The sequence below is a fragment of the Coregonus clupeaformis genome, chromosome 9, assembly GCF_020615455.1.
Source record: "Coregonus clupeaformis isolate EN_2021a chromosome 9, ASM2061545v1, whole genome shotgun sequence".
In the NCBI taxonomy this organism is placed as follows: Eukaryota; Metazoa; Chordata; class Actinopteri; order Salmoniformes; family Salmonidae; genus Coregonus; species Coregonus clupeaformis.
In genome coordinates, this window is record NC_059200.1 from 53667075 (window position 1) to 53694435 (window position 27361).

The window sequence follows — 27361 nt, forward strand, 5'->3', positions numbered from 1 at the left end:
GAGTATCTGAACGGTCTGACTCTCAGCTTCGATAAATATGAATCTCAGCCAGCTGAGCTGCAGGATCATATGACAAGTTAATTCGCAAGCCACCTGAGTGTGACGGCGACGCTGTGTGTGTGTGTGCACAGTATGCCGTCGCTCTTGCTTTCAGCCAGCCAGCCTTCCTGTGTAGCAGTGTGTGCGCCTCCTCTTCAACAATCAATAGGCAAGCAACATCATTCCAGCGTCATCTCCATGGAAACCAGCTCGAGCAGCAGTCATGATTGGCCCCCTCCCAGAGACTGTCTAGATGTGATAGGAGGATAGAATCCCTTTCTTCCCACCTCCTCCTCCTCTCATGAACACAAACACACACAGTCACACACACAGTCCGTTTTTTATCCCTTCAGTTGGTCGTCTTCTTCCTTCACCTTAATGTTGTTATATGGGGAACGGGAATTAGGCAGTTCATTGAGCCTCGTTGTGTAAGCAGATTTTTAGCAGCAGCGTCAACAAGGAGGCAGGCACAGCTGGAGACCACTTGCATCTCAGCCAGCAGAGCGTGAGAGCGGGAGAGAGAGGACTGGAGAGGAGGGGGGACCTGTTAGTTAAACCAGTCATTTTCTCTCACCTGATCTTGTTTGCCTTCACATACATACAATATACCAGCATTGCTTCTTCTGTGCTGTCTGTCGTCACTGAGAGCAGGAGTCAAGCTCATCATCTAAGCGACGTACGAACTGCTAATTACTAGGCTTTCCTTTCCTGTTCCCGTTTGTGGATGAGCAACAATGACAGAGCCATCCCTCTGTGGAGGACGGAGACGGAGGAGTGGGGAGGCAGGAAAACGAGGCAGCCTCCCTCAGTCAGCCTAGCAAGTAGGACCCGGGATTAAGCTGCACGCTTCCTTGTTCTTATCAAATAGGATCACGGGGAAGTACATGCATGATCATTGCATAATTTCTACTGAAAATGCTTCATTGTTTGGTGTCTGTGCATGGACCTACCATAAGAAGTGTATGTCGTGAATACATAATATCCCGCAGTATTTGACAACTGTTTTTTTGTGGAGACGTCAGTGAGGGCATTTTTCCAGCCCCCCTAAAAGTTCTAATTTTAAAGGAGCAGATCTCTGGATTTTGTCTTGAGCTGGTTTTGTCTTGGAAATGTTGTAAGGAATATTTTATAAAAGGAACACAACGAGGCAGTCTTAGTGCTATTTCTGTCACCGTGAAATCGCCCTTGTTGAAAGCGCCCAGACTAGCTACAGTAACAAACTTATGAGGAGGCTGTATTCTGTTACTGATAAGCCTGGTAATTACATCGCTGAGCTTACTGATCTTATCGTGTCGGTGTCGGACACTTAAACTCAGCTCAGACCAAGTTACTACACCCCCCATCCCCCCCTTGTAAACTTACTGAAGGGTGAGGAAAAGAAGGGAAGAGAAAGAAGGGGACAGGAGGGTGTCAGGGTAAAAAAAATACAATAACCATTGGTGGCGGCTGATCCATGGTAACCTCCCCCCAGCAGTGAATGACAAGACAGTTCCGGCCTTGCCCCTCCCTGTTTGGGCCTATTGATCCCAGCCCTGCTGCCAATGCACCGCCGCTGCCTGCCTGTGACAGTAGAGAGTGATGTATGACCTGTGCACCAGGACCGAGCAGCCACCGGAACCTGAACCGGAGCAGCCTGCGTCTGCAGCGGATACAGACATGAAAAGGAGCAGTTGTGGAGAGGCTGAGGCCCCAGGACAGCAGAACCTGCTACAGCAGGACAGGGAGAAGGATACTAAGATAGAGGAGCAGCAGGGTACTACTTCTACCAATGGTGACTTAATGGCCAAGGCAAATCTAGACAGTACCACTGTGACACCCACAGCAGTGCTGGGCAAGAGGCATCACTCACTCTACGAGGACCTCAACGGCTGCGAGGTGGAAGGGTTTGGCAAGGTAGGTCCTGCACTAGAGTATGTTGTGATGGTGTACCTGTAACCCCTCTCTACCTTTTTAAAAAATCGTTAAATAGTTACAATTCCTCCAGAAAGGATACACTGGACTTGTAGGACACCCTAGAGAGTTTCGCGGTACTGCTGCAAAGTATTGGCTGTTGAATGCTTGGATGGTCTGTCAATTAGATTGAACTGCTAATCTGACGCAGGTTTCCTGCAGTTTTAAATGGGCCAGTTCTCTCGCAACTCTGCGTAGGACCTTACAAAAGTATATTGTCAGTTAAGCCTATATGTTTAGGTTGTCAATTATCCTGCTTGAGTGCCAGTCTGACTGCCAGTATCACGCAGGTTAGCTGTAGGTTTTCCTGATGTTTTATCTGGGTCAGTGCTATCGTAGGCAGCTCTGTTTAGCTTGTCTCTCAATGAATTAACTGCCAGTTTGAGTGCTAGTCTGAAGCAGGTTTTGCTGAAGGATCAGGGCTGGGCAATATATTGTGAATACCGGTATGGATCCACAGATTTTTACAATACCGTCTATAAAGGTATTTTCATACAGTGCTTAAAAAAGTATAACTTCTACGAATTGGACTACTTCACCAAAGATATTTATAACTAACCCAAGATAGTTCATCTATGTCGTTTACAGTGGGAGAAAATGAAGCATAGTGGTCAGAACAAGCAAGGAGGTGGGCAAAGCCAAGCACGAGCTAGCGAGATCCTGTTGGCGCATTGTAGCATATATTTGCATATTTCCGTTCGGGAATGCCTCCTCTGAAGTGCGCGTGTGCACAAACTCAATTCGACCTTGCACTCCTGCAAAAGAATAATACAACTTTGGCAATGTGTCAAGTCTCTAAAATGTAGTGCACTATGTTCGTAACAGATTCTTGTAGCTTTGGGAACTGAAACATTTATTAAGATCAGATGTTTCATTGATGAAAATTATTAGCAGAATTTTGGCCCAGTTTCACTTAGTTCCATCCTCTCCCACTACCCGCGACTGGACTTCCTCTCACTACCATAGTTGGTGGTGAGAAAAGGTTCTAAATGGATGCTTCAGCTTTATAGCCCCTGTGACATGTCTGGGTTACCACTTCTGTCTGTGACTTCACTGTTAGTTTTATCCTAGTTTGGTTGAGAATAAAACCATCAGAATGGAGTTAGCCTATTAAAATCACTTAGAATTCATTTGTTGCCATCCTAAGGTCATTCACTACTCATAAAACATGTAGAACCTTTATTGTTCAGAAACATAAAATACTCTCTCATACCGCCATGCCGTCAAAAAAAATTATAAAGAAATACTTAGCATGAGACTTGTTCTCAACCTATATTTAACACCGTTGCAGACCCTAAGTGGGACTTCCATTGAAAATCAATAGGGGAAGTTCGGAACCCACAAGATCCCTCCTATAATTGGGCTCTACTCGCAGCAAGTTGACTGTGTTACCAGTAGGATGAGTGACATTATGGTGATAAAGTGAGTTGTGTTAAAAACAAGAGCACATGGACATCAAGGGTATAAGACAATTGCTGGCTGTTATGCTCACTCATTCACACAGTCTAGACACACTAATTGCTTGTATTGTGCGCGTCACCTTTCTGTGTCCCTACATTTCTGAATATGTACTAATAGGTTATTAGTGTAGAGAGAGCTTAGAATCTGGTTATGATTGGATTCTGGGGTTAGCAGCAATTGACAAAACAAAACATGAGAGAAAATAGCCTAGTTATTTCCAATCAGTAGCCTGTTTTCATATGGAACTGAATTGCTGTTGGTGTTTTTTATTGAACTGTACTGTACTAGACGGAAATTGCATATATTTTTATGTGGAGAGATTTAATGGGTAGCTTACATGAAATTGATCAAATACAAAACAACACTTGCTGATTTAAAACAGCTGGGGATGCTTTAGGGGGGTTCCATGAACCTATCAACATCCAGGCAGACGGGGACGGACCGATGAATCTGCCCTGACCTGAGAGAGGGAGGGATGGAGGGAGGCAGAGAGAAGGAGGGAGAGTTTGAAGAATATTGAGTGAGGGAGGGAGGGATGGGGCAGAGATAGGTGGAGGGAGGGCGAGAGGGATGTATAGAGGAAGCGGGAGGGAGGGAGAGTTTGAAGAGCAGAGAGAGAGTGAAGAGGATAGGTCAAGAGTCATGTGTCTTCCATGTGAGTTCCCCTGAGGCTGTCTGTTTTGATGAGCAGAATAGGAAGGACAATCCCCCGCCCGCCTCAGCTTGACCCCACTATGACCTCTCTCCCCTCCCTCCCAAATATCTGCTGAGAGGAACAGGAGCACTCCATCTCCCTGCAAGGGGAGTGCAACCAGACTACTCAGCTTTTGGAGGAACATTCATGCATATTTAAAAGCCCATTGTACAAGTACATCAGATTAGCTTTTTCTTTTTGGTGTTTCATGTTGGAATTTTCATGTTGAGTATTTCAGAGCTAAAAAATGGGCTGTCAATGGGGGACATCTCTGTCGTGCTCTCTCTCTCTCTCTAAGGATACGGGGTGCTGGCCACTGGCCTCTCTGCCGTTGCTTATCCTCGTAAACAAAGCAATTACGTCTCAATAGAACACAAATATACTGCACCACACAGTCACACACACACAGTGGTAGATCCATGGTCGTCTGGCCACAGGAGCTGAGAGGGAGGGAGCATTTAAATGATGCATTAGCAATTATCTGCTAGTCCTTTCAGCCCAGTTGGGGGGTGGGCCCTGAGTATTGTTAAGATGGGAGGGTCTGTCAGTTTTAGAGATTACTATTTATTTTCTGGTTACATGCGGCGCAGAGTGGGCAACCCAGTGTGTGCGTGTCCTTTTTCCCCATGACCATTTCCAGCCGTGTGTGTGTGCGTGCGGCATGCGTGCTGCACTGTGTGCTGCACTGTGTGTGTGTGTGTGTGTGTAGTGCGCAGCCTGTGACATTCTAGCCCCCAACCCCCACCCAGCTGTAACAGCAGCCAATTATTCAGGAGGCGCGTGTAGAGAAGGAAGGAGTCTATTGTGTGAGGTGATGTTGTCGACGTTCCTTTGGATCTCCAATAAACCTCTGGGCTGAGATCAAATGTTTCATATGAGGCAACAGTACAGAATGTCACCTTTTATTTTAATAATGATGCGTAAGAAAGGTACAGAGGTATGAATATCATAATAATAAATAATAATACCCCCCAAAAAAAAAAAAAAAAGAAAAGAAAATGAATTTCTTGGGGGTATGATCTTTGTGCCTCTAACTTTCTCACTCATCATTATTCATGATTCATTCATGATTATCCATAATCATGGTAGCAAGTGATCAGAAACCTATTATGTTCTTATTTAGAATCAAAGTAACTCCAAAATGACATAATACATTATTTACCATTAATTTCTATTGGGCACAACATAATCTGAAACACAACCAAAACAAACTGCAAATGCATCCAACAAGTTTGTTGAGTCACAAGCTTGATGTAGCCTAGTCATTGCGTGCTAGGAATATGGGACCAAATACTAAACTTTTGAGTACTTTAACACACATAGATGTGAATTTGTCCAAATACTTATGACACCTTCCAATAGCGGGACTAGATACAGAAAGTGCTTAAACTTCTAAACGGTAAAACAGATACAGTGGGGAAAAAAAGTATTTAGTCAGCCACCAATTGTGCAAGTTCTCCCACTTAAAAATATGAGAGAGGCCTGTAATTTTCATCATAGGTACACGTCAACTATGACAGAGAAAATGAGGAAAAAAAATCCAGAAAATCACATTGTAGGATTTTTAATGAATTTATTTGCAAATTATGGTGGAAAATAAGTATTTGGTCAATAACAAAAGTTTCTTAATACTTTGTTATATACCCTTTGTTGGCAATGGCACAGGTCAAACGTTTTCTGTAAGTCTTCACAAGGTTTTCACACACTGTTGCTGGTATTTTGGCCCATTCCTCCATGCAGATCTCCTCTAGAGCAGTGATGTTTTGGGGCTGTCGCTGGGCAATACGGACTTTCAACTCCCGCCAAAGATTTTCTATGGGGTTGAGATCTGGAGACTGGCTAGGCCACTCCAGGACCTTGAAATGCTTCTTACGAAGCCACTCCTTCGTTGCCCGGGCGGTGTGTTTGGGATCATTGTCATGCTGAAAGACCCAGCCACGTTTCATCTTCAATGCCCTTGCTGATGGAAGGAGGTTTTCACTCAAAATCTCATGATACATGGCCCCATTCATTCTTTCCTTTACACGGATCAGTCGTCCTGGTCCCTTTGCAGAAAAACAGCCCCAAAGCATGATGTTTCCACCCCCATGCTTCACAGTAGGTATGGTGTTCTTTGGATGCAACTCAGCATTCTTTGTCCTCCAAACACGACGAGTTGAGTTTTTACCAAAAAGTTCTATTTTGGTTTCATCTGACATTCTCCCAATCCTCTTCTGGATCATCCAAATGCACTCTAGCAAACTTCAGACGGGCCTGGACATGTACTGGCTTAAGCAGGGGGACACGTCTGTACTGCAGGATTTGAGTCCCTGGCAGCGTAGTGTGTTACTGATGGTAGGCTTTGTTACTTTGGTCCCAGCTCTCTGCAGGTCATTCACTAGGTCCCCCCGTGTGGTTCTGGGATTTTTGTTCACCGTTCTTGTGATCATTTTGACCCCACAGGGTGAGATCTTCCGTGGAGCCCCAGATCGAGGGAGATTATCAGTGGTCTTGTATGTCTTCCATTTCCTAATAATTGCTCCCACAGTTGATTTCTTCAAACCAAGCTGCTTACCTATTGCAGATTCAGTCTTCCCAGCCTGGTGCAGGTCTACAATTTTGTTTCTGGTGTCCATTGACAGCTCTTTGGTCTTGGCCATAGTGGAGTTTGGAGTGTGACTGTTTGAGGTTGTGGACAGGTGTCTTTTATACTGATAACAAGTTCAAACAGGTGCCATTAATACAGGTAACGAGTGGAGGACAGAGGAGCCTCTTAAAGAAGAAGTTACAGGTCTGTGAGAGCCAGAAATCTTGCTTGTTTGTAGGTGACCAAATACTTATTTTCCACCATAATTTGCAAATAAATTCATTAAAAATCCTACAATGTGATTTTCTGGATTTTTTTTCCTCATTTTGTCTGTCATAGTTGACGTGTACCTATGATGAAAATTACAGGCCTCTCTCATCTTTTTAAGTGGGAGAACTTGCACAATTGGTGGCTGACTAAATACTTTTTTTCCCCACTGTATGTATGAAAATACCCTCAAATAAAAGGTGACTTTCTGTACTGTCGCCCCATATGAAACATTTGATCTCAAATCAAATGCTTGAGTATAGAGCCAAATTAAAAGTTTTAGCTTCACTTTCCAAATAAATACGTAGGGGAGTGTAGATATCCTTATTCCCTGTAGAGTAGACCAAGCCTACAGGGAAACGAATGCATGAATTCTGTTAATATGATCCTTATTTTCTATTACATCTAGACTATTTCTTTACTCCAATGTGTGTATCATCGGTTTGTGTTGGTTTTTAATGACCATACACAATGACAGAATTCCAATGTGAAAGTGTTTTGTTAATCATTAGGACATTCTAGCTCCATATCCCAGCCAGCTAAATGTGTCCCACAATTCCACATTGCTGTAGGGCAATATTCATTATTCATAGTCTCTCTGTAGCCAAATCTCTCTCCCTTCTCAATCCTGAATCCTTTTAGAGGGTTTGGTAGGTTTTTGTGTGTGTTTTTTTTCACAGCTAGGCACAGATGCTAGACCCTAGCGCTGTTGTGTTTTGTATTGTATCAGTCATGGTTTGTACTGTATAAGTCAGGGTGATGCGGTTATGGTTTATGGTCATGGTAAAGATTCAAATTCCCCAGAGGAGTTAAATATAACAATGGCTCACAGGTGTCAAATTGCTGTTGTTTCACAATTAATTCAGCAAACCTTCTGTTCCTTTCATGGAGGAGAAGAAGAGGGAGAGAGGGAAAGAAAAAGAGGGGGCTGGCCAGTGTTTTTATGATCTGCTTTGAAGAGTCGTTTTAGGGGTTGAGTTTAACATGGTGGGGCTATGAGGCTGTTTGTTGAAACGCCTGAGGGAGAGGCTAGGGGATAGGAATGACTATATAAGCCCCCCCCCCACCACACACACACACACCCCTCCTCAACCACTGTGTTCATCAAACAGAATTCATCAGTCTCATATTCTGAAGAAGTTTCTTAAAATCCTGTCCTTCACCTTGCTGATTCATTCAATCTAATTAATCCCCCTTCCATTTTGCAACTTTCTGCCTCCACAGGCAGATGTTGGTGTAAGTCAGTCTTAGTGACTCTGTAGGTGGCTGGTGTCGGTGTTAGTCTGGTGTGACCTGTGGCTGGAAAGATGTCAGAGAAGACCTTCCTTGGTGGTCTGAACTCACAGCACCTGTCTTGATGCCAAATTACATTTCTACTTTTGAGCACCAACCCATCCAGGTGTAGGGAGCTGAGGTCATCAATCCGTCAATGGCTCTCCACTGGCTGGGTCACGCTGCTGGGTTTTCCATGTGAAGACAATGAATCATGTTATCTGATTAGCCGTCCCTCATCTCATCTGGGCCGTGATGCCTCAGTTACAGCTCAGGTCCAGAGAATAATGAGTAGAGAAGTGGATGTTGGATTGGCCTGGCAACATTTCAGAGAGCCTGTTCTATTGATCTATCTGACTCACTCACTTCCTAGTGCTCTGCTGCTCACTTTGGCTGAAAAGTTGAAATTGAATAGAAAAAGTAGAAGCAGCCAATGTCATTTTCCAATATTTGCTTAAATCCAATTCGTGGGAAAACACAGTTGTAAAAAGCGCACCTGATGCGAGTGGTTCCATATGTGACAGAAATAAAAAATCTTTGTTAGAAAGAGGGGGAATAGGGCCTCCCGAGTGGCGCAGCGGTCTAAGGCACTGCAGTGCTTGAGGTGTCACTACAGACCCGGGTTTGATCCCAGGCTGTGTCACAACCTGCCTTGACCGGGAGTCCAATAGGGCGGCGCACAATTGGCCCAGCGTCGTCCGGGTTAGGGGAGGGTTTGGCCGGTGGGGCTTTACTTGGCTCATCATGCTCTATTGAAGTGACACTATTATTATTATTCATTTTTTCACAACCAGGCCCTTATCAGTGGTGTGAGGTGTTAAGCGAGTGACGTCACTGCCAGCCCTACAGGCAGCTCTGAGCTCTGAGCTGACCCACTTTGGATCTAAGGGAAGAGGAAAGTAGAACAAGGCTCCAGAACTTCCTCTCTCACTCTCTCTCTCGGTCTCTCTTTCTCTCTCTCTCTCTCGGTCTCTCTCTCTCTCGGTCTCTCTCTCTCTCTCTCTCTCGGTCTCGGTCTCGGTCTCGGTCTCGGTCTCTCGCTCTGTCTCTCTGTCTCTGTCTCTCTCTCTCTCTCTCTCTCTCGACACACACACTTACCCTACCAGACATGCCACCAGGGGTCTTTTCACAGTCCCCAGGTCTAGAACAAATTCAAGGGAACATACAGTATTATACAGAGCCATGATTACATGGAACTCCCTTCCATCTCGTATAGGGCAAGTGAACAGCAAACCTGGTTTCAAAAAACAAATAACGCAACACCTCACGGCACAACGCCTTTCCCCCATGTGACCTACTTGTTGTGTGTATGTACTGACGTGTGTAACTGATTGATGCACACACACGGCTACATGTAAATGTTTTTAAATGTATGTAAAGTATTTTGTCTGTCTTTTTCGTTATGTGTCGGACCCCAGTGAGACTAGCTGTCAGCATTGGCTTCAGCTAATGGGCATCCTAATAAAATAAAAACCGCTCTCTCTCTCTCTGTATGCTTTCTTCTCTCTCTTTCTCTCATCTCTCTCCTTCGCTCATCTCTCTTTTCTCTCGATTCTCTATCCTCTCTCTTCTCTCGCTCCTCTCTTCTGCCTCTCCACTCTCTCCTCTCTCTCTCTCTCTTTCTCTCGCTCTTCTCTCCTCTGTCTCTCTCTCTGGCCTCCCCTGCTGCTCCAATTTTGATGCACTACTTATTTATCAAGCTTTTTTACTCCACAACCAATTCCTGTTCGATTTTACCAAAAAAGTTTGCAAAACCTCATTTAAATGGAAATTAAATTAAATATGATGACCAGTTGCTTTTGAATTTTATGAAGACATGTTTTTTTTTAAAGTGTGCAGTAAATCAGTAAATGAAAATGTCACATTTCACACACACAGTGGTCTTTTTCCATATTTTGGTGGTATTCTCGTTGAGCAGTGTAATCTGGTGGGAAGCCAACATTTTCCCAAACTGGAAATTTAAATGATGATGGAGAATCCTCCTGTTTATCGACCCCACCCCTTGTCATTTTACAGAACTAGTTCCCGGCTGCGCCTCACAAAAGGACAGTTTGAAATGCGCCAATTAAGGCTCTAGTTGCTATATCGGAATAGCCTGAAATGATTTACTCAAGAGGCATAAAACGCAGCGTAGGCATAACCTGTATTTTTGTATGTATTCATTTGGGTTCACAGTGTGGATCGAACCAATGTCCCCTTACGAATACGTGTACCGTTAAACCCCTAATAACCATAGCCTCTAGCCTGGGAGTTGGGCCCTTCAGATCAGTATCTCCGTACATGCTGTCCTGTTCTCTTCCCGTGATTTAGAAACCCCTTATCATATGATTCACTCTGCTTTCAAAACATCAGGGGATAGCAAATGCTTGTCTCTGGGTTGTACTGTAATATATTTTTTAGGGTAAGCTTCCGGCCCACACAGTCTCCAATGTAATTCATTGCTGGAGCTTGTAGGTGTTGGCACTTAAAAGCTATACAGAGACCTTCAAGTCTAAGAAATTTTTCTATTCTCTCCAACAGACAGTGATTATTCCATACAGTGTTTTTAAATGAGTCTTTGTTGCCATTTCACCAGTCCTCTCACATAGTCTAGTCTTTGTGGGTTCAAACTATACATTTCAAACACCTCGTCCTAGACTTAACCCTTAAGGGCAGACAGCAGTACAGTCTAGCCCACCCCACAAGTGCCAGGGTGGGGGTGAGTGAATGTCTTATGGCAGTCACAAGGTTTGTGTTGTGAGACATGCTATTGGTCACGTTCCAGGTCATCTTTTTGCAGTCACACTGCCCATATCAGAAGATTGCTGTAGCATATCAATGTGGTTCCTGAAAAGTCAAACACTTCTCCTGCCATTTTGAGATCTGCTCATCTGCCTATGCAGCGCGCCTGCAATAAAGACAACCTGGAACATGCCATTCCATTGTGTTTGCCCAGATGTGGAGACTAGAGAGACTTTATATTGGGCTGTAGGAGGTAGACTGGGTTTGTCTGATGATAAAGTAGATAAGCTTTTGGTTTTGTCATTCTCATTTGGTATATCCCTGAGGGATGGTGACCTGACATGATCCTCCTGTATCCCCCATACCCCATCCCAGCAGTTCAGATGAAATCCCCTGGCCCCTGTACACACACGCACACACACATACACCCTTCACCCCCAGCAGGAAGGAGCAAACTGCTGAAATTGGGAAATACAACATGGTAATGACCTGTGAGCTCAGGAAGAATAGCCTTCCTCTCTGTTTCCTAGTGTCATAAATCTTCCACACACACACAGTTCTGCCTAATAATAATTAATGCGTTACAGAGCCCTTTGTCTGCTTGAAAATTCACTTGCACATATGGTGATGTTTGGTCAACAACACCAGGCCATTTGTCTGGAACAAAAGAACTGGTGGTGTATGTACGTGATGTGTGTGTGTGTGTGTGTGTGTTTTCCTACATTATCAGGACCAGGGTGTCCTGACAAGTCACCATAATGTCTTGATAAGGTAAGAAAACAAGAAACATTTTAGAAAAGTCTGGACTTTTTTCTTGTCCTGAATTTGTTAAAATGCTATTTTATGCTTAAGTGTTAGGTTTGGGGTTAGGTTTAGGGTTAGAAAAATAGGATTTTGAATGGGATTACATTTTTACTCCCCAAAAAGTCCTGAAAATGTACATTACAAAAGCTTTGTGTTTGATGGCAGTTGAATAATTGATCAGAGGATTCTGTATGGAGGAATGGTCTGATTTTCCCTCCCGATGGGTTCTCCAACTCATAAAACATTTTTTTTTAAAGGCTCAGTGCCGTTATCCTTGCAAGGTAAGGTATTGAAAGGTATTGAAAATGTCAATAATTTTGACCCCTACCTTTTTGAGAAAGACAGTATTACTTGTTAAAGAAAATCTATTTCTCTGAGCTATTGTATTATTATAAAATAATATAATTTGTAAAAAAAAAAAATTCTGCATACAATATAGCTCAGTATTTTAATTATTTATTTTATACAGTAATTTTTGCTAATCTTTATCAAGGGTGTCCATTTCGGACCCCACTGTATGTCTATGTTGTTTTTAAGGGTTTCCTGCCTCTGCGGTTCGTGGGTAAAATAACTGTGGAAGCCAAACCAATTTTTAAAAAGCCATATTACAACCTATGTTGTGATATTTATGTTTGCTCTATAACCCATTAGTTCATACCCCACCTTAATATACAATAAGGCCATGACAACAAAAAGACAACAGTCACTCAGTGGCGGAATAAATTCAACTACACGTTTGTTTCATCACAAAACCGGAGAGCATGGTCAAGCAAGTTCATGCTTTCGACAGTTTACTAAACAACTAGCTACTGATTTTAGAACCACGGAGTTACCGCAAGTCAGCACAAAGACAACAGGAGCACTGCCGCCGCTATTCCAGCACCATTTCAACTTAAACATTTAAACATCATCAAATCAACAAGGCTATATATGCTTAGTTTAATACACTGAAAACAAATTTAAAGATACCAATGTGAGTGTGTTGTTGACGAAACATGTTTTACTAGCCTGAGTTGCAATACTCTACACTACCATACATTTTTCACATCGTGAATTTTACAAACATTCAAATTAATTGTGTGTTTGGTGTAGGTTTACCTTGGCCTGATGGTTTTGATAGCTGTGTAATTCTCTCTCTGACAAGTTGAGAATTCCCTGTCAAGTAGAGAGACACAGAAGCTTAGCTAGCCTAGCTAGCCTGTAGCCTCTAATGGAGGACGCTAACAAATGTTTTCTACGCTGCAGGAGCTGTGTTTATTTTGCTTTATTCCAGGACAAGGTGGACTGCCCGGACTTTCAATGTAGCAACTGTTTGCTTGCAGAGGACTACAGGGGCAAAGTGGCTAGTCTCAGCAAACAAGTAGCGAACCTACACAAGCTACTGGGGAATCCACGCTCGCCTACTTTTTCTTTGTCTTCTACCCCAGTAGCCGGACGCTGCTCTGGCCTGGTTTAAGTGTCGCTGCCGTGTCGGCTCTCCACAGCCGACTGGCCGGTACTCTGCAGGGATCCCTCCCCGAAAGGGTCTCCCCCTTCCCTGGAGAATGGAGTTAGTAGTCATCCTGGATGACTTGGTGGATGTTCCTGTTCTCGATCCTACCAACCAGCCATGGAGATATGTCACTCGTCGTGAAGTCGAAAACAGTGACCTTTGGCAACGGGGGCCTCCTTGGCGAAGTTTAGGGCTGTGGTGAAATTTTGTCAGACGGTGATTGTCAAGCAACTAACTGTCAGTCTCATGGTAATTGACCGTTAATTATCTCCTGGCTTCCACACATAGCTTACAAGCCACTGATGCAGACCTTTGGAACATCTACATTTTAAAAAGTATAATAAATCCATGTAATATAGCCTTCACCTTCACAATAACTCCATTATTTATTTTAGACAGGTATAAAGAAGGATTATATGAAGAAAATGTAGTCTGTTTCAGAAGAACAGTATAGCATACTGTCCTGATGTTAGGTCCTGATGTGGCTATGCCAAATGGCTGTGGGCTACAATAGTTCATTTAGCAGACAAGATTTGCTAAGAATTCCGTGGCATTATTTTATATTATTTTATATAATGAAGAATACATTTGAACAAAGCTGAATAAAATATAAATATTTTCTCCACACGATTTGAGGGAGTGCGCACATGCGGCTATTCTGTGTTGAGTGGTTAACAAAGAAATAGGTACTCATATGCTTAATTTAGAGTTATTCATGTAACTTTAGTTGTTCTACAAACGTGGACTATATGTTTTGATTTTTAATACATTGTAAGGCTGCATGATGTGACTCTAATGATGATTTGAAAAAAGTTGTTTGAAAGGCATGAGCTCTGCTTTGTTTTTTGCGCAGGCTGTACACACTTCATTAGTCTCTCATTCACAATTTGACAAGCACTTGATAATGCCTCACAGCGGCATCCCCTTTGTGGCTGTAACGCACCCTAAAAAAATCCATGCCTTTTGCGGCCAGTGGCCGTTGTGCCCTTCTCCCTGAGTGCTGCTAAGCACCTCTCACTCACATGGCTCTCCATCACGTGATCGGGTCTTTCTCACAGGCTACAAGTGAAGACAGACACATCGGGGACGCAATTGCTCGCGTCCTTATCCAATTCCGAGGTGCATATTGAAGATATTGGAAGAACTGTCCACATTTACTTTTCGTCAGCCAACAAGATGAGTAGGCCTAACGAACAGCAAAAGCACTAGCCTATGTCAATCTACTATCCCCCATAGTACAAAAGTCAACCTATTCTATGCGAGAAGTAAATATTCCAAACATAGTCTGGGACAATTGTGGGATGTAATAGATGGCAAATTAATACAACCACTAGCATCAAAAAACCTTTTTTATGCAATGTGGCTGACGCAACAGATCAGAACATTTAGCTTAAAATGTTGATAAACTATTAGGTTATTTCACATTATAAGGGCAGCAATGCTCACATGGCAGTAGGCTATAAGCGCGAATGTTCCATTAGTGGGAAAACAACACTATCAAAAGTGACCGCAAATGCGATTATGCATGTAATGCTTTTATTATAAAGGTGCATTTTTATGGTGAAAATCATCTTCCCCAAACTTTAAACTCACGCGCTGCTTATGTAGGCCAGTGAGGCTCTAAACCCCTTGTAAAGCGGATTAATGTGCTTAATTTTAAGACGTTTTTTGGCCACTTTAGTTGTGATACAAACCTAATCAAAACATATAGGCCTATGGGCTAGGCTACATAAGGTGTGCAACTATGATTCGAAAAAGTCACAAAAAAAAGAGAGTTTCTTATGCTGGGCATCATTCACAAGTGATAGGCTAATATTGTCACCCATCAGACTATTCTTGATTTAATCTAGTCTTTACATATACAGTTGAACTCTGAAGTTTACATACACTTAGGTTGGAGTCATTAAAACTCGTTTTTCAACCACTCCACAAATTGAGTGGCACTGAGTTTGAAGGTAGGCCTTGAAATACATCCACAGGTACACCTCCAATTGACTCAAATTATGTCAATTAGCCTATCAGAAGCTTCTAAAGTCATGACATCATTTTCTGGAATCTTCCAAGCTGTTTAAAGGCACAGTCAGCTTAGTGTATGTAAACTTCTGACCCACTGGAATTGTGATACAGTGAATTATAAGTGAAATAATCTGTCTGTAAACAATTGTTGGAAAAATTACTTGTGTCATGCACAAAGTAGATGTCCTAACCGACTTGCCAAAACTATGGTTTGTTAACAAGAAATTTGTGGAGTGGTTGAAAAATTAGTTTTAATGACTCCAACCTAAGTGTATGTAAACTTCAGACTAAAACTGTATGTGTGGAATTTGTTTTGAGTTAGAATGGACCATTATCATGCACCTGTCTCGAAACAGGGGCAGCTGGAAAAAATATGTCATCTATGCACTTAAATAGCGAATGTAAGACGCTTTCCCGTGGTTCATTTTCATGCCAGCCAGGTAGGCTATACTCCTGTTGTAAAGATAAGCAATGTGCTTAATATTAGGAAAGTAGAGAAATAAATGTAGTAGGCCTAGCCTGTAGAAAGCTGATGGGATCCTCCTATTTTTAGTAGAGGCCATCACTCGCGCAATTGCATAGCCTATAGAAATGTTGCGCAACATGAGCTCATGGGCTCTCATGAAGTGTTTGATTCGATTTTCGAACACATTTGCATTGATGTCAGAGTGATTAGAGGGACAATAGAGTGCTGAGTACCAGGCAGTTAGCAAGTTTGATAGGCTACTAATGACCATCAGCAGCATCCGAGCTTGGAGAAGCCTAATTACTGTGGCTAAACGGTCACGTGGAATTTGACTGCCTTCATGACTCATGACCGCCGGTGTGGCAGTAATACGGTCACCGCAACAGCCCTAGCGAAGGTAAGCCCGGACCGGACACAGTCTAGAAATAGCTTTGCCGCCCTGGATCCAGAGGTTCCGGCACCTTTTTCCCTGGGGGCTTCCGATTTCAGATCAGATCCGGAGGTACCTGCGCCTTCGTCTTCTGTTCTGTCTCCCTCTCCGGTGGCTTCTAACTCGGGTTTAGATCCTCAGAGCTCCCCCTTATCGGACCGTGAGTCTTAGACTCCGGCCCATTCATCATCCACGATGGATACTATAGCTGGCTCGGGTCCATCGGGCCCCACGGCCCTTTGGTCCTCTAGGAGTTTGCGAAACCACTCGGGGCGAAAGAACGGCCGGACCTCCTCCGGCCATTTTAATTTATTTTAATTTTATTTAAACTTTATTTAAACAGGGAGTCACATTGAGATTAAAAAACTATTTTACAAGAGAGCCCTGTATACATTACAATAAAAACAGAATAATAAAACAACATACTCATATACAGTACCAGTCAAAAGTTTGGACACACCTACTCATTGAATTTATTTATTTGTTATTTTTTTTATATTTATTTTTTACTTTGTAGAATAATAGTGACGACATCAAACTATGAAATAACACATATGGAATCATGTAGTAACCAAAAAAGTGTTAAACAAATCAAAATATATTTTATATTTCAGATTCTTCAAAGTATCCACCCTTTGCCTTGATGACAGCTTTGCACACTCTTGGCATTCTCTCAACCAGCTTCACCTGGAATGCTTTTCCTGCAGTCTTGAAGGAGTTCCCACATACGCTGAGCACTTGTTGACTGCTTTTCCTTCACTCTGCGGTCCGACTCATCCCAAACCATCTCAATTGGGTTGAGGTCGGGGGATTGTGGAGGCCAGGTCATCTGATGCAGCACTCCATCACTCTCCTTCTTGGTCAAATAGCCCGTACACAGCCTGGAGGTGTGTTGGGTCATTGTCCTGTTGAAAAACAAATTATAGTCCCGCTAAGCCCAAACCAGATGGGATGGTGTATCGCTGCAGAATGCTGTGGTAGCCATGCTGCTTAAGTGTGCCTTGACTTCCTAAATAAATCACAGACAGTGTCACCAGCAAAGCACCCCCACACCATAACACCTCCTCCTCCATGCTTTATGGTGGGAAATACACATGCAGAGATCATCCGTTCACCCACACCGCGTCTCACAAAGAAATGGCGGTTGGAACCAAATATCTCCTATTTGGACTCCAGACCAAAGGACAAATTTCCACCGGTCTAATGTCCATTGCTCGTGTTTCTTGGCCCAAGCAAGTATATTTTTCTTATTGGTGTCCTTTAGTAGTGGTTTCTTTGCAGCAATTCGACCATGAAGGCCTGATTCACACAGTCTCCTCTGAACAGTTGATGTTGAGATGTGTTTGTTACTTGAACTCTGTGACGCATTTATTTGGGCTGCAATATCTGAGGCTGGTAACTCTAATGAATTTATCCTCTGCAGCAGAGGTAACTCTGGGTCTTCCATTCCTGTGGCGGTCCTCATGAGAGCCAGTTTCATCATAGAGCTTGATGGTTTTTGTGACTGCACTTGAAGGAACTTTCAAAGTTCTTGAAATGTTCCGTATTGACTGACCTTCATGTCTTAAAGTAACGATGGACTGTCATTTTTCTTTGCTTATTTGAGCTGTTCTTGCCATAATATGGACTTGGTCTTTTACCAAATAGGGCTATTTTTCTGTATACCCCCCTACCATGTCACAACACAACTGATTGGCTCAAACGCATTAAGAAGGAAATAAATTCCACAAATTAACTTTTAAGAAGGCACATCTGTTAATTGAAATTAATTGCATTCCAGGTGACTACCTCATGAAGCTGGTTTAGAGAATGACAAGCTGTCATCAAGGCAAAGGGTGGCTATTCGAAGAATCTCAAATATAAAATATATTTTGATTTGTTTAACACTGTTTTGGTTACTACATGATTCCATATGTGTTATTTCATAGTTTTGATGTCTTCACTATTATTCTACAATGTTAAAAAGAGTCAAAATAAAGAAAAACCCTTGAATGAGTAGTTATGTCCAAACATTTGACTGGTAGTGTATGTGGCCTAAGAAACAAGGTTCATGAAATCACATTTGCTAGTAACAGATGACATTCATAATCGGACTATCTCTGAAACTCACTTTGATAATACCTTTGATGATACAGTGGTAGCAATACATAGCTATAACATCTACAGAAAATACATAAATGCCAATGGGGGCCGTGTTGCGGCCTATATAGAGAACCACTTTCCTGTAAAGCTTAGAGAGGATCTCATGTTAAATACTGTTGAAGTAATATGGCTACAGGTTCACCTGCCTCACCTAAAGCCCATTCTTGTGGGAAGCTGCTATAGACCACCAAGTGCTAACAGTCAGTATCTGGATAATATGTATGAAATGCTTAATAATGTATGTGATATCAACAGAGGGGTATATTTTCTGGGTGACCTTAATATTGACTGGGTTTCATTAAGTTGCCCATTCAAGAAAAAGCTTCAAACTGTAACCAGTGCCTGCAACCTGGTTCAGGTTATCAGTCAACCTACCAGGTATTTACAAACAGCACAGGAATGAAATCATCAACATGTATTGATCACATCTTTACTAATGCTGCAGAAATCTGCATTAAGCTGTATCCATATCCATCGTATGTAGTGATCACAATATAGTAGCCATATCTAGGATAACCAAATTGCCAAAGGCTGGGCCTAATATAGTGTATGAGGTCATACAATACGTTTTGTAGTGATTCCTATTTGATGATGAAAATAATGTTTGCTGACACATTTCTGACATTTCTTATTCCAGTCAAATCCCTTTGGCTTGATGAGGAATTGAAAAATGTTATGGTTGAGAGGGATGAGGCAAAAGGAATGGCAAATAAGTCTGGCTGCACGACCGATTGGCAAACGTACTGCAAATTAAGAAATCATGTGACTATACTGAATAAAAAGAAGAAGAAACTATACTATGAAGCAAAGATAAATGATATAAAGAATGATAGTAAAAAGCTTTGGAGCACCTAAAATGAAAATGTGGGCAAAAAGGCAAACTCAGCTCCATCATTCATTGAATCAGATGGCTCATTCATCACAAAACCCACTGATATTGCCAACTACAGTGCCTTGCAAAAATATTAATCCCCTTGGCGTTTTTCCAATTTTGTTGCATTACAACCTGTAATTTAAATTGATTTTTATTTGGATTTCATGTAATGTTTCAAAAAATTCGAATAAATAAATAACGGAAAAGTGCGTGAATCAAAAACAAAAATCCAGAAAATCACATTGTATGATTTTTAAGTAATTAATTTGCATTTTATTGCATGACATAAGTATTTGATCACCTACCAACCAGTAAGAATTCCGGCTCTCACAGACCTGTTAGTTTTTCTTTAAGAAGCCATACTGTTCTCCACTCATTACCTGTATTAACTGCACCTGTTTGAACTCGTTACCTGTATAAAAGACACCTGTCCACACTCAATCAAACAGACTCCAACCTCTCCACAATGGCCAAGACCAGAGAGCTGTGTAAGGACATCAGGGATAAAATTGTAGACCTGCACAAGGCTGGGATGGGCTACAGGACAATAGGCAAGCAGCTTGGTGAGAAGGCAACGACTGTTGGCGCAATTATTAGAAAATGGAAGAAGTTCAAGATGACGGTCAATCACCCTCGGTCTGGGGCTCCATGCAAGATCTCACCTCGTGGGGCATCAATGATCATGAGGAAGGTGAGGGATCAGCCCAGAACTACACGGCAGGACCTGGTCAATGACCTGAAGAGAGCTGGGACCACAGCCTCAAAGAAAACCATTAGTAACACACTACGCCGTCATGGATTAAAATCCTGCAGCGCACGCAAGGTCCGCCTGCTCAAGCCAGCGCATGTCCAGGCCCGTCTGAAGTTTGCCAATGACCATCTGGATGATCCAGAGGAGGATTGGGAGAAGGTCATGTGGTCTGATGAGACAAAAATATAGCTTTTTGGTCTAAACTCCACTCGCTGTGTTTGGAGGAAGAAGAAGGATGAGTACAACCCCAAAAACACCATCCCAACCGTGAAGCATGGAGGTGGAAAGATCATTCTTTGGGGATACTTTTCTGCAAAGGGGACAGGACGACTGCACCGTATTGAGGGGAGGATGGATGGGGCCATGTATCGCGAGATCTTGGCCAACAACCTCCTTCCCTCAGTAAGAGCATTGATGATGGGTCGTGGCTGGGTCTTCCAGCATGACAACGACCCGAAACACACAGCCAGGGCAACTAAGGAGTGGCTCCGTAAGAAGCATCTCAAGGTCCTGGAGTGGCCTAGCCAGTCTCCAGACCTGAACCCAATAGAAAATCTTTGGAGGGAGCTGAAAGTCCGTATTGCCCAGCGACAGCCCCGAAACCTGAAGGATCTGGAGAAGGTCTGTTTGGAGGAGTGGGCCAAAATCCCTGCTGCAGTGTGTGCAAACCTGGTCAAGACTTACAGGAAACGTATGATCTCTGTAATTGCAAACAAAGGCTTCTGTACCAAATATTAAGTTCTGCTTTTCTGATGTATCAAATACTTATGTCATGCAATAAAATGCAATTTAATTACTTAAAAATCATACAATGTGATTTTCTGGATTTTTGTTTTAGATTCCGTCTCTCACAGTTGAAGTGTACCTATGATAAAAATTACAGACCTCTACATGCTTTGTAAGTAGGAAAACCTGCAAAATCAGCAGTGTATCAAATACTTGTTCTCCCCACTGTATCTTGCATTACTCATCTCATATGTATATTCTGTATTCTAAACTATTCTACTGTATCTTAGTCTACGCCGCTCTGACATTGCTCGTCCATATATTTATTTATATATTCTTAATTCCATTCCTTTACTTAGATTTGTGTGTATTGGGTATATGTTGTGAAATTGTTAGACATTACTTGTTAGATATTACGGCACTGTCGGAGCTAGGAACACAAGCATTTCGCTACACCCGCAATAACATCTGCTAAACACGTGTATGTGACCAATACAATTTTATTTTATTTGACTCTACACACTTACACATGGATTTTGTGTTTTAGGTATGTGGTAGTAGAGTAGTGGCCTGAGGGCACACACTTAATGTGTTGTGAAAAGTGTTATGAAGTGTAATGTCATGTCATATTTTAGATTGTATATAACTGCCTTAATGTTGCTGGACGCAAGGAAGAGTAGCTGCTGCCTTAGCAACAGCTAATGGAGATCCTTAATAAATACAGAAAATACAAATACCAAAAACAATTTAGTCCAATCAATGTTGCTAAATATCATGTGGCGGTCCATGGTACTGATTTCTGTGTGTGTACGCACGGTCTATGGCTCTGTCATACAGTACGCTTTTAGTTTTAGTTTTCATAGGCTACCTAGCTAAAATGCTTGCTAGCCTAACTTCCTTGCATGAGCAAAAAAACGAATCATCTAAGTTAGCTAGCTAGTTAACGTGAGCCTACTAGGTTACGTCTAGGGTACATATTGAACTTCAGTCGTCTCAGGCCAGTGGCACAATATATGAATTTATGGTTAGATCAGAATTGCCAACATAATCATTGGCCTGTACAGAGAATTCAGTCAAAACCACAATTCCAAATCCACATCTACATCCAGGGCTTAGGAAAGGGCCAATTTAGCAAGCTAGCTACTGCAGGACATCAACACAAGCAGACCAGAAATGATGACGATGATGACGTTTAGCTTAGGATGTGATTTGATTGGTGTTAAGCCAAATCCAGACTGGCCTCCATTGGGGGTGCGTTTTGCTGCACCAGGACAACCCACAGTTGAGCTCAGCTCAATGCTGATTGGCTAATTCTTTTATAAAAACATTTAATCAAGGGAGGCCAAATGCTTGCTGGCATCAATCAATCAAATGGTACGTCGGAAACATGTCTAACTCTTTTGGTCCAGACAGCATCAGATACATGGGCTACACATACTGAGACAGAGGGGTGCTGTTTCCCTCGCTCTGATGATTTCTCCGGTGAGATTCAGCCATTTGCGAATTGACGGAAAATTATGAAAACACAGAGAGAGACAAAATGCTTTTTATTTGTCTAATATTTTGGGAAGCCTGGCTTCCTTTGCCATCCCATGAATACGTGCCATTACCTCTGTATAGCCTATATGTGATTGTTGTTGTTTTCCAAGCATTGTTGTCTGTATCTCTTATCTTACTTCACACAGATAGCCTAGCTTCCCTAAGACTTGTAATTATGTGATGTGATATTCCCTTATGGTAGTGATCTTTTTGACATCTTATCTAAAGCTCGATTAGCCTCAATTGCATTGATGTTGATGGATTATATAGTAAGTGCCAGCCTTCCATGCAGGGGCCGGCCCTAGCCTTTTGGGGGCACTAAGCGAGATTTGGTTGGTGGGACCCCCCACCTCACAGGCAAAACATTTCATTGGTCCTCCTCCTGTCGGCGGAGAGAAAAAATTGCAATTTTAAAGTTAATCTCCTGCAAGTCTACACATTTTGCCATGGGTCATAGAGAAAATCTTGTAATTTAAAAGCACGTTTTCTACAATTCTACAAATTTTTCCATGGGGAGGAGAGATAATGTAGAAATGTTATAACTAATTTCATGCAATTCTACAGATTTTGCCATGACTTATGCCAAATGTTAATATGTTATCTGAGAGTAAGTAACAAAATCAATAGGGGGTCCCCTGGAAGTCAGGGCCATGATTACTACAAGTTTAGATAGCTGGCTAGACTAACAATCAAACATTGTGACTGACATGGGCTAATTGAGTGACTGTCCGTGACTGACATAACAAGAAAAGAAACTGCTGATGTGCAACCAAATTTAGAAAATGCACCTTGTGTATTCTGCTACTCTAACTCTCAACACTAAGTTGAGACCCTAACTGAGTTGTTTTTTTGGTCAGGGACCCCCTAGCAGCGACAGGGGCCTAAGCGGACGCGTCCTTGCGTCCATGTGTGTATTTCCATAAACAGTGTTGTAGATGTTGTTTTTAACTGGGTCAGATCAGCCATTCAGTCTCTCTCTCTGAACAGCACAACAGGGTTTTTGGCCCCAAAAAAATCAGACCACTTTAATGGCAGCCAGAGCAGCATGACAATTACCATCTTTGCCTCAATATTCTGATCCCACTCTTCTCAATGTACAGTGCATTCGGAAAGTATTCAGAACCCTTTGACTTTTTCCACATTTTGTTACGTTACAGCCTTATTCTAAAAATGGCAACAACAAAAAAATATTGTCAATCTACACACAATACCCCATAATGACAAAGCAAAACCAGGTTTGACATTTTTGCAAATTTAAGTATCAGACCCATTACTCAGTACTTTGTTGAAGCACCTTTGGCAGCGATTATAGCCTTGAGTCTTCTTGGGTATGACGCTACAAGTTTAGCACACCTGTATTTGGGGAGTTTCTCCTATTTTTCTCTGCAGATCCTCTCAAGCTCTGTCAGGTTGGATGAGGAGCATTGCTGCACAGTTACTTTCAGGTCTCTCCAGAGATGTTCGATCGGGTTCAAGTCCGGGCTCTGGCTGGACCACTCAAGTACATTCAGAGACTTGTCCTGAAGCCACTCCTGCATTGTCTTGGCTGTGTGCTTAGGGTCATTGTCCTGTTGGAAGGTAAACCTTCGCCCCAGTCTATGGTCCTGAGCACTCTGGAGCAGGTTTTCATCAAGGATCTCTCTGTACTTTGCTCTGTTCATCTTTCTCTCGATCCTGACTAGTCTCCCAGTCCCTGCCACTGAAAAACATCCCCACAGCATGATGCTGCCACCACCATGCTCCCTGACCAAGGCCCTTCTCCCCCGATTGCTCAGTTTGACCGGGCAGCCAGCTCTAGGAAGAGGTGGTTCCAAACTTCTTCCATTTAAGAATGATGGAGGCCACTGTGTTCTTGGGGACCTTCAATGCTGCAGAATTGTTTTGATACCCTTCCCCAGATCTGTGCCTCGACACAATCCTGTCTCTGAGCTCTACGGACAATTCCTTTGACCTCATGGCTTTTAATCTGACATGTGGGACCAGGTGTGTGCCCTTCCAAATCATGTCCAATCAATTGAATTTACCACAGGTGGACTCCAATCAAGTTGTAGAAACATCTCAAGGATAATCGATGGAAACAGGATGCACCAGAGCTCAATTTCGAGTCTCATAGCAATGAGTCTGAATACTAATGTAAATAAGGTATTTCAGTTTTAAATTTTTTATACATTTGCAAACATTTAAAAAAATCGGTTTTCACTTTTTCATTATGGGGTATTGTGTGTAGATTAATTTATATTTTATTTATTTAATCCATTTTAGAATTAGGCTGTAATGTAACAAAATGTGGAAAAGGGGAAGGGGTCTGAATACTTTCCGAATGCACTATCTCTTGCTCTGTCATTTCTCTCTCTTTCTCCCTTCTCCTCCTCTTCTCTCTCTGTGTAGTGTTGGCCTCATTACATGCTCATTTAACCTGCATTGCGTAAGACGGGAGGTCTTGGACTCGCTCCTCCAGGCTCCCAGACAGGCTGTGGGTTGGTCGGTCACCTTCTCCTCTGTTCCTCTGAGGTTTGACTCCCTGCCGTCAGGGTGACATTTCAGTGGCATTTGGAACCTGCCCTCTCGACGCTCAGCGAGATGGGACTTATGATTATTGCTAATCTCCTACACAATGACAAACACTGGGAGTGGGCAGAGGGAGTGGGGGGTGGCCCGTGTTACTGAACTAGCTTTATGAACGTCAATTGCTGTAGCTATATGTGACCCTGAGCTGAGGAGGTGACTGGGTTGTAAAAAACTAAATATTATCTGGGTATATTTGTATCATTGATCTGGTAGTACTTGCACATCATTGCAATACTATACATGTCTGTTTTGCTGTTATTATAAGAGGAAATCTTCACAAGATAAGAAACCTTATTGTTTGTTACGAAGATTTTTTTTCTTCACAAGATAAGAAACCTTATTGTTTGTTACGAAGACATAGCCTTCTTGGGCATATAAATGGTGATATCCCTGTATGTTATTAAAGGGATATGATGTGACACAGTAAAGGAAGAGCTGACTTTCCCTGTTCCTCTCCAAGGCTCTGAGGCACACTCCGAATGGTGTGTCCTCTGTTGTCTGAAGCTCCTGTCTGGCATGTCTCAGATTGATGGTCCTGGCAACACCTCCAGTCCCAGCCTGCCTGCCTCTGCTGAATATGCTTCAGGGACCCAGCTCTCTCTGTCTCAGGAGCATTCTACTCCTCTAGACACTGTCATGTTCTTCTCTATCTGCTGTTTATCCTCGATTCTCCTTCATCAAATGTTGGGTGGTCGTGATTCCCTTGTCCTTGGCATGCCTTCCACTATAGAGAAAAAGGAGCTAGAGACAGAGTTCTTCCACTCAGAGCAGAGCATCTTTCTCTCCTCCTCCCTATCCCTCCCTTGCTTTCTTCACCTAACCCTTTTACTCTCCTAATTTCTCTTGTACTTCCTGCCTCTCTATCCTTTTCACCCCCCTGACTCCCCCAGCTAATAACACCTGGTTTAATCTGTCAAATGAACACACGTGAGAAGAGAGCGAGGGAGTCTCAATTCTCTGCGTGATTGCTAAATTAATATAGACCACACGGAAATCAATACATCCAATTTTCTATATGAATAAAGACTTGCTAAAGTGCAAAAATTCTGCATTTTGACATTTCCCTCTGTGCACCCTCTGTGACTTCTAGGAAGATTTTAACCCACTTATCCCCAACATTTCTCCCAAGTTTTCACCATCATTGTAAAGCCCTGGTTATTATGTTGCTTTGACAAAGTAATTTCTGGTTACTATTATATATTTAATGTGATTACTGATTCATTAAAAAATCTAATGACAAATGTCCCTCATTTTAAGGTCAACCCTGTTACGTGAACTGAGTTTTCGTTTTAATACGGTGAAACTATTCCATTGAATATCTCAGAGTCAAACCCTAACGTAAAAGCAGGTGAGCTGGTTCTACTCTTTTTGGCCGTTTTGTGGTGGTAAACTGAGCGGGTCGAGCATAACACGTCAATCCTGTTACCCATAGATAGACAGGCTAGAAATGTTTTAACAATATCATTTTTTTTGTGAAGCTTGCATACAATTGCCCCTCCCTGTTTCACATGACAAGCTTCCATTGCCCTGGTCAAAAGAGGATTTATGCATGATTTAAGATGAAATTGTCAATCTGTTACAGTCAACCCTGTTACTTTACTTGGCACTTAATATAGTCATGTTTTTTTATTTAACCTCTTGAGATGGGAAAACATGTTTTTTATTAAGTTGAACATGTGCTCTTTATGACAATGTTAAAATTAGGTGAAACTGAGTTTTTGGTTCACCAAGTTACACTACTTGGTGGGACGACCCAATGCATTTCTTATCTGAATTACAATTAAGCTGTCAGGTCAGTGTTTTTTCCCAACCTGTCAGGAGCTTGGTGACGACCAGAGCCTTCTATTGAGAGGCTGGTGAGGACTAGGAGGGGAGGCAGTGGTGTATAAGTCGTAGTGATGGAGTAGTAGCACTTCCGGTGTACACAGTGAAAACGCTGCTGCTTCTTCATGGGACCAAACTCTTCCTAAATTAATTGACGTCCTATATGATTTGCTCCAAATTTGTTTTGAGTACATTATACTGCCATCCACTTGGTTTAAGTCTATAGTGAATCCCATTCCCAAATCGTCAAAAAATTACCTGAGAGTGCCACTGAACTATAGAGGCATAAGTTTATTAAATTATCATTTATTATGAAATTATATTCATCCATCCTCAACAATAGGCTAATGACCTTTCTGGAGGATGAAAACATTCTGGTGGAAGAACAAAATGGATTTCCTTAATCCAGAGCCTGTATAGATCATATCTACTCGGTCTGTACAATAATCAGAAATAGATTACACGAAGAGAAGCCTACTTTTGCATGTTCTAATTGATTTCCAGAAAGCTTTTGATTTTGTAAATAGGGATATTTTAGCCTATAGTTTGTTAAATACGGGTTGATGGGAAATTATACAAAGTACCAAACTATACACATTTACATAAGTATTCAGACCCTTTACTCAGTACTTTGTTGAAGCACATTCGGCAGCGATTACAGCCTCGAGTCTTACATTTACATTTTAGTCATTTAGCAGACGCTCTTATCCAGAGAAACGTACAGTTAGTGAGTGCATACATTTTAATACTGGCCCCCCG

At 42.3% G+C, this 27361-nt stretch overlaps 1 protein-coding gene across 2 annotated transcripts in view; it reads left to right on the top strand.

Annotated features, from left to right (window-relative positions):
- Positions 1 to 27361, top strand: part of LOC121574096 (peripheral-type benzodiazepine receptor-associated protein 1) — a 205363-nt gene that overhangs the window by 43973 nt on the left and 134029 nt on the right. Inside the window, exon 1 of one of the 2 annotated variants that reach the window (XM_041886693.2) lies at positions 1399 to 1932. The exons of the other annotated variant lie outside the window; for it this stretch is intronic. Within the exon in view, the coding sequence (XP_041742627.2) occupies positions 1618 to 1932 (315 nt within the window). The 5' untranslated portion in view covers positions 1399 to 1617. Of the gene's footprint in view, positions 1 to 1398; positions 1933 to 27361 lie in introns of those variants that run through there. 2 annotated transcript variants of the gene reach the window in all.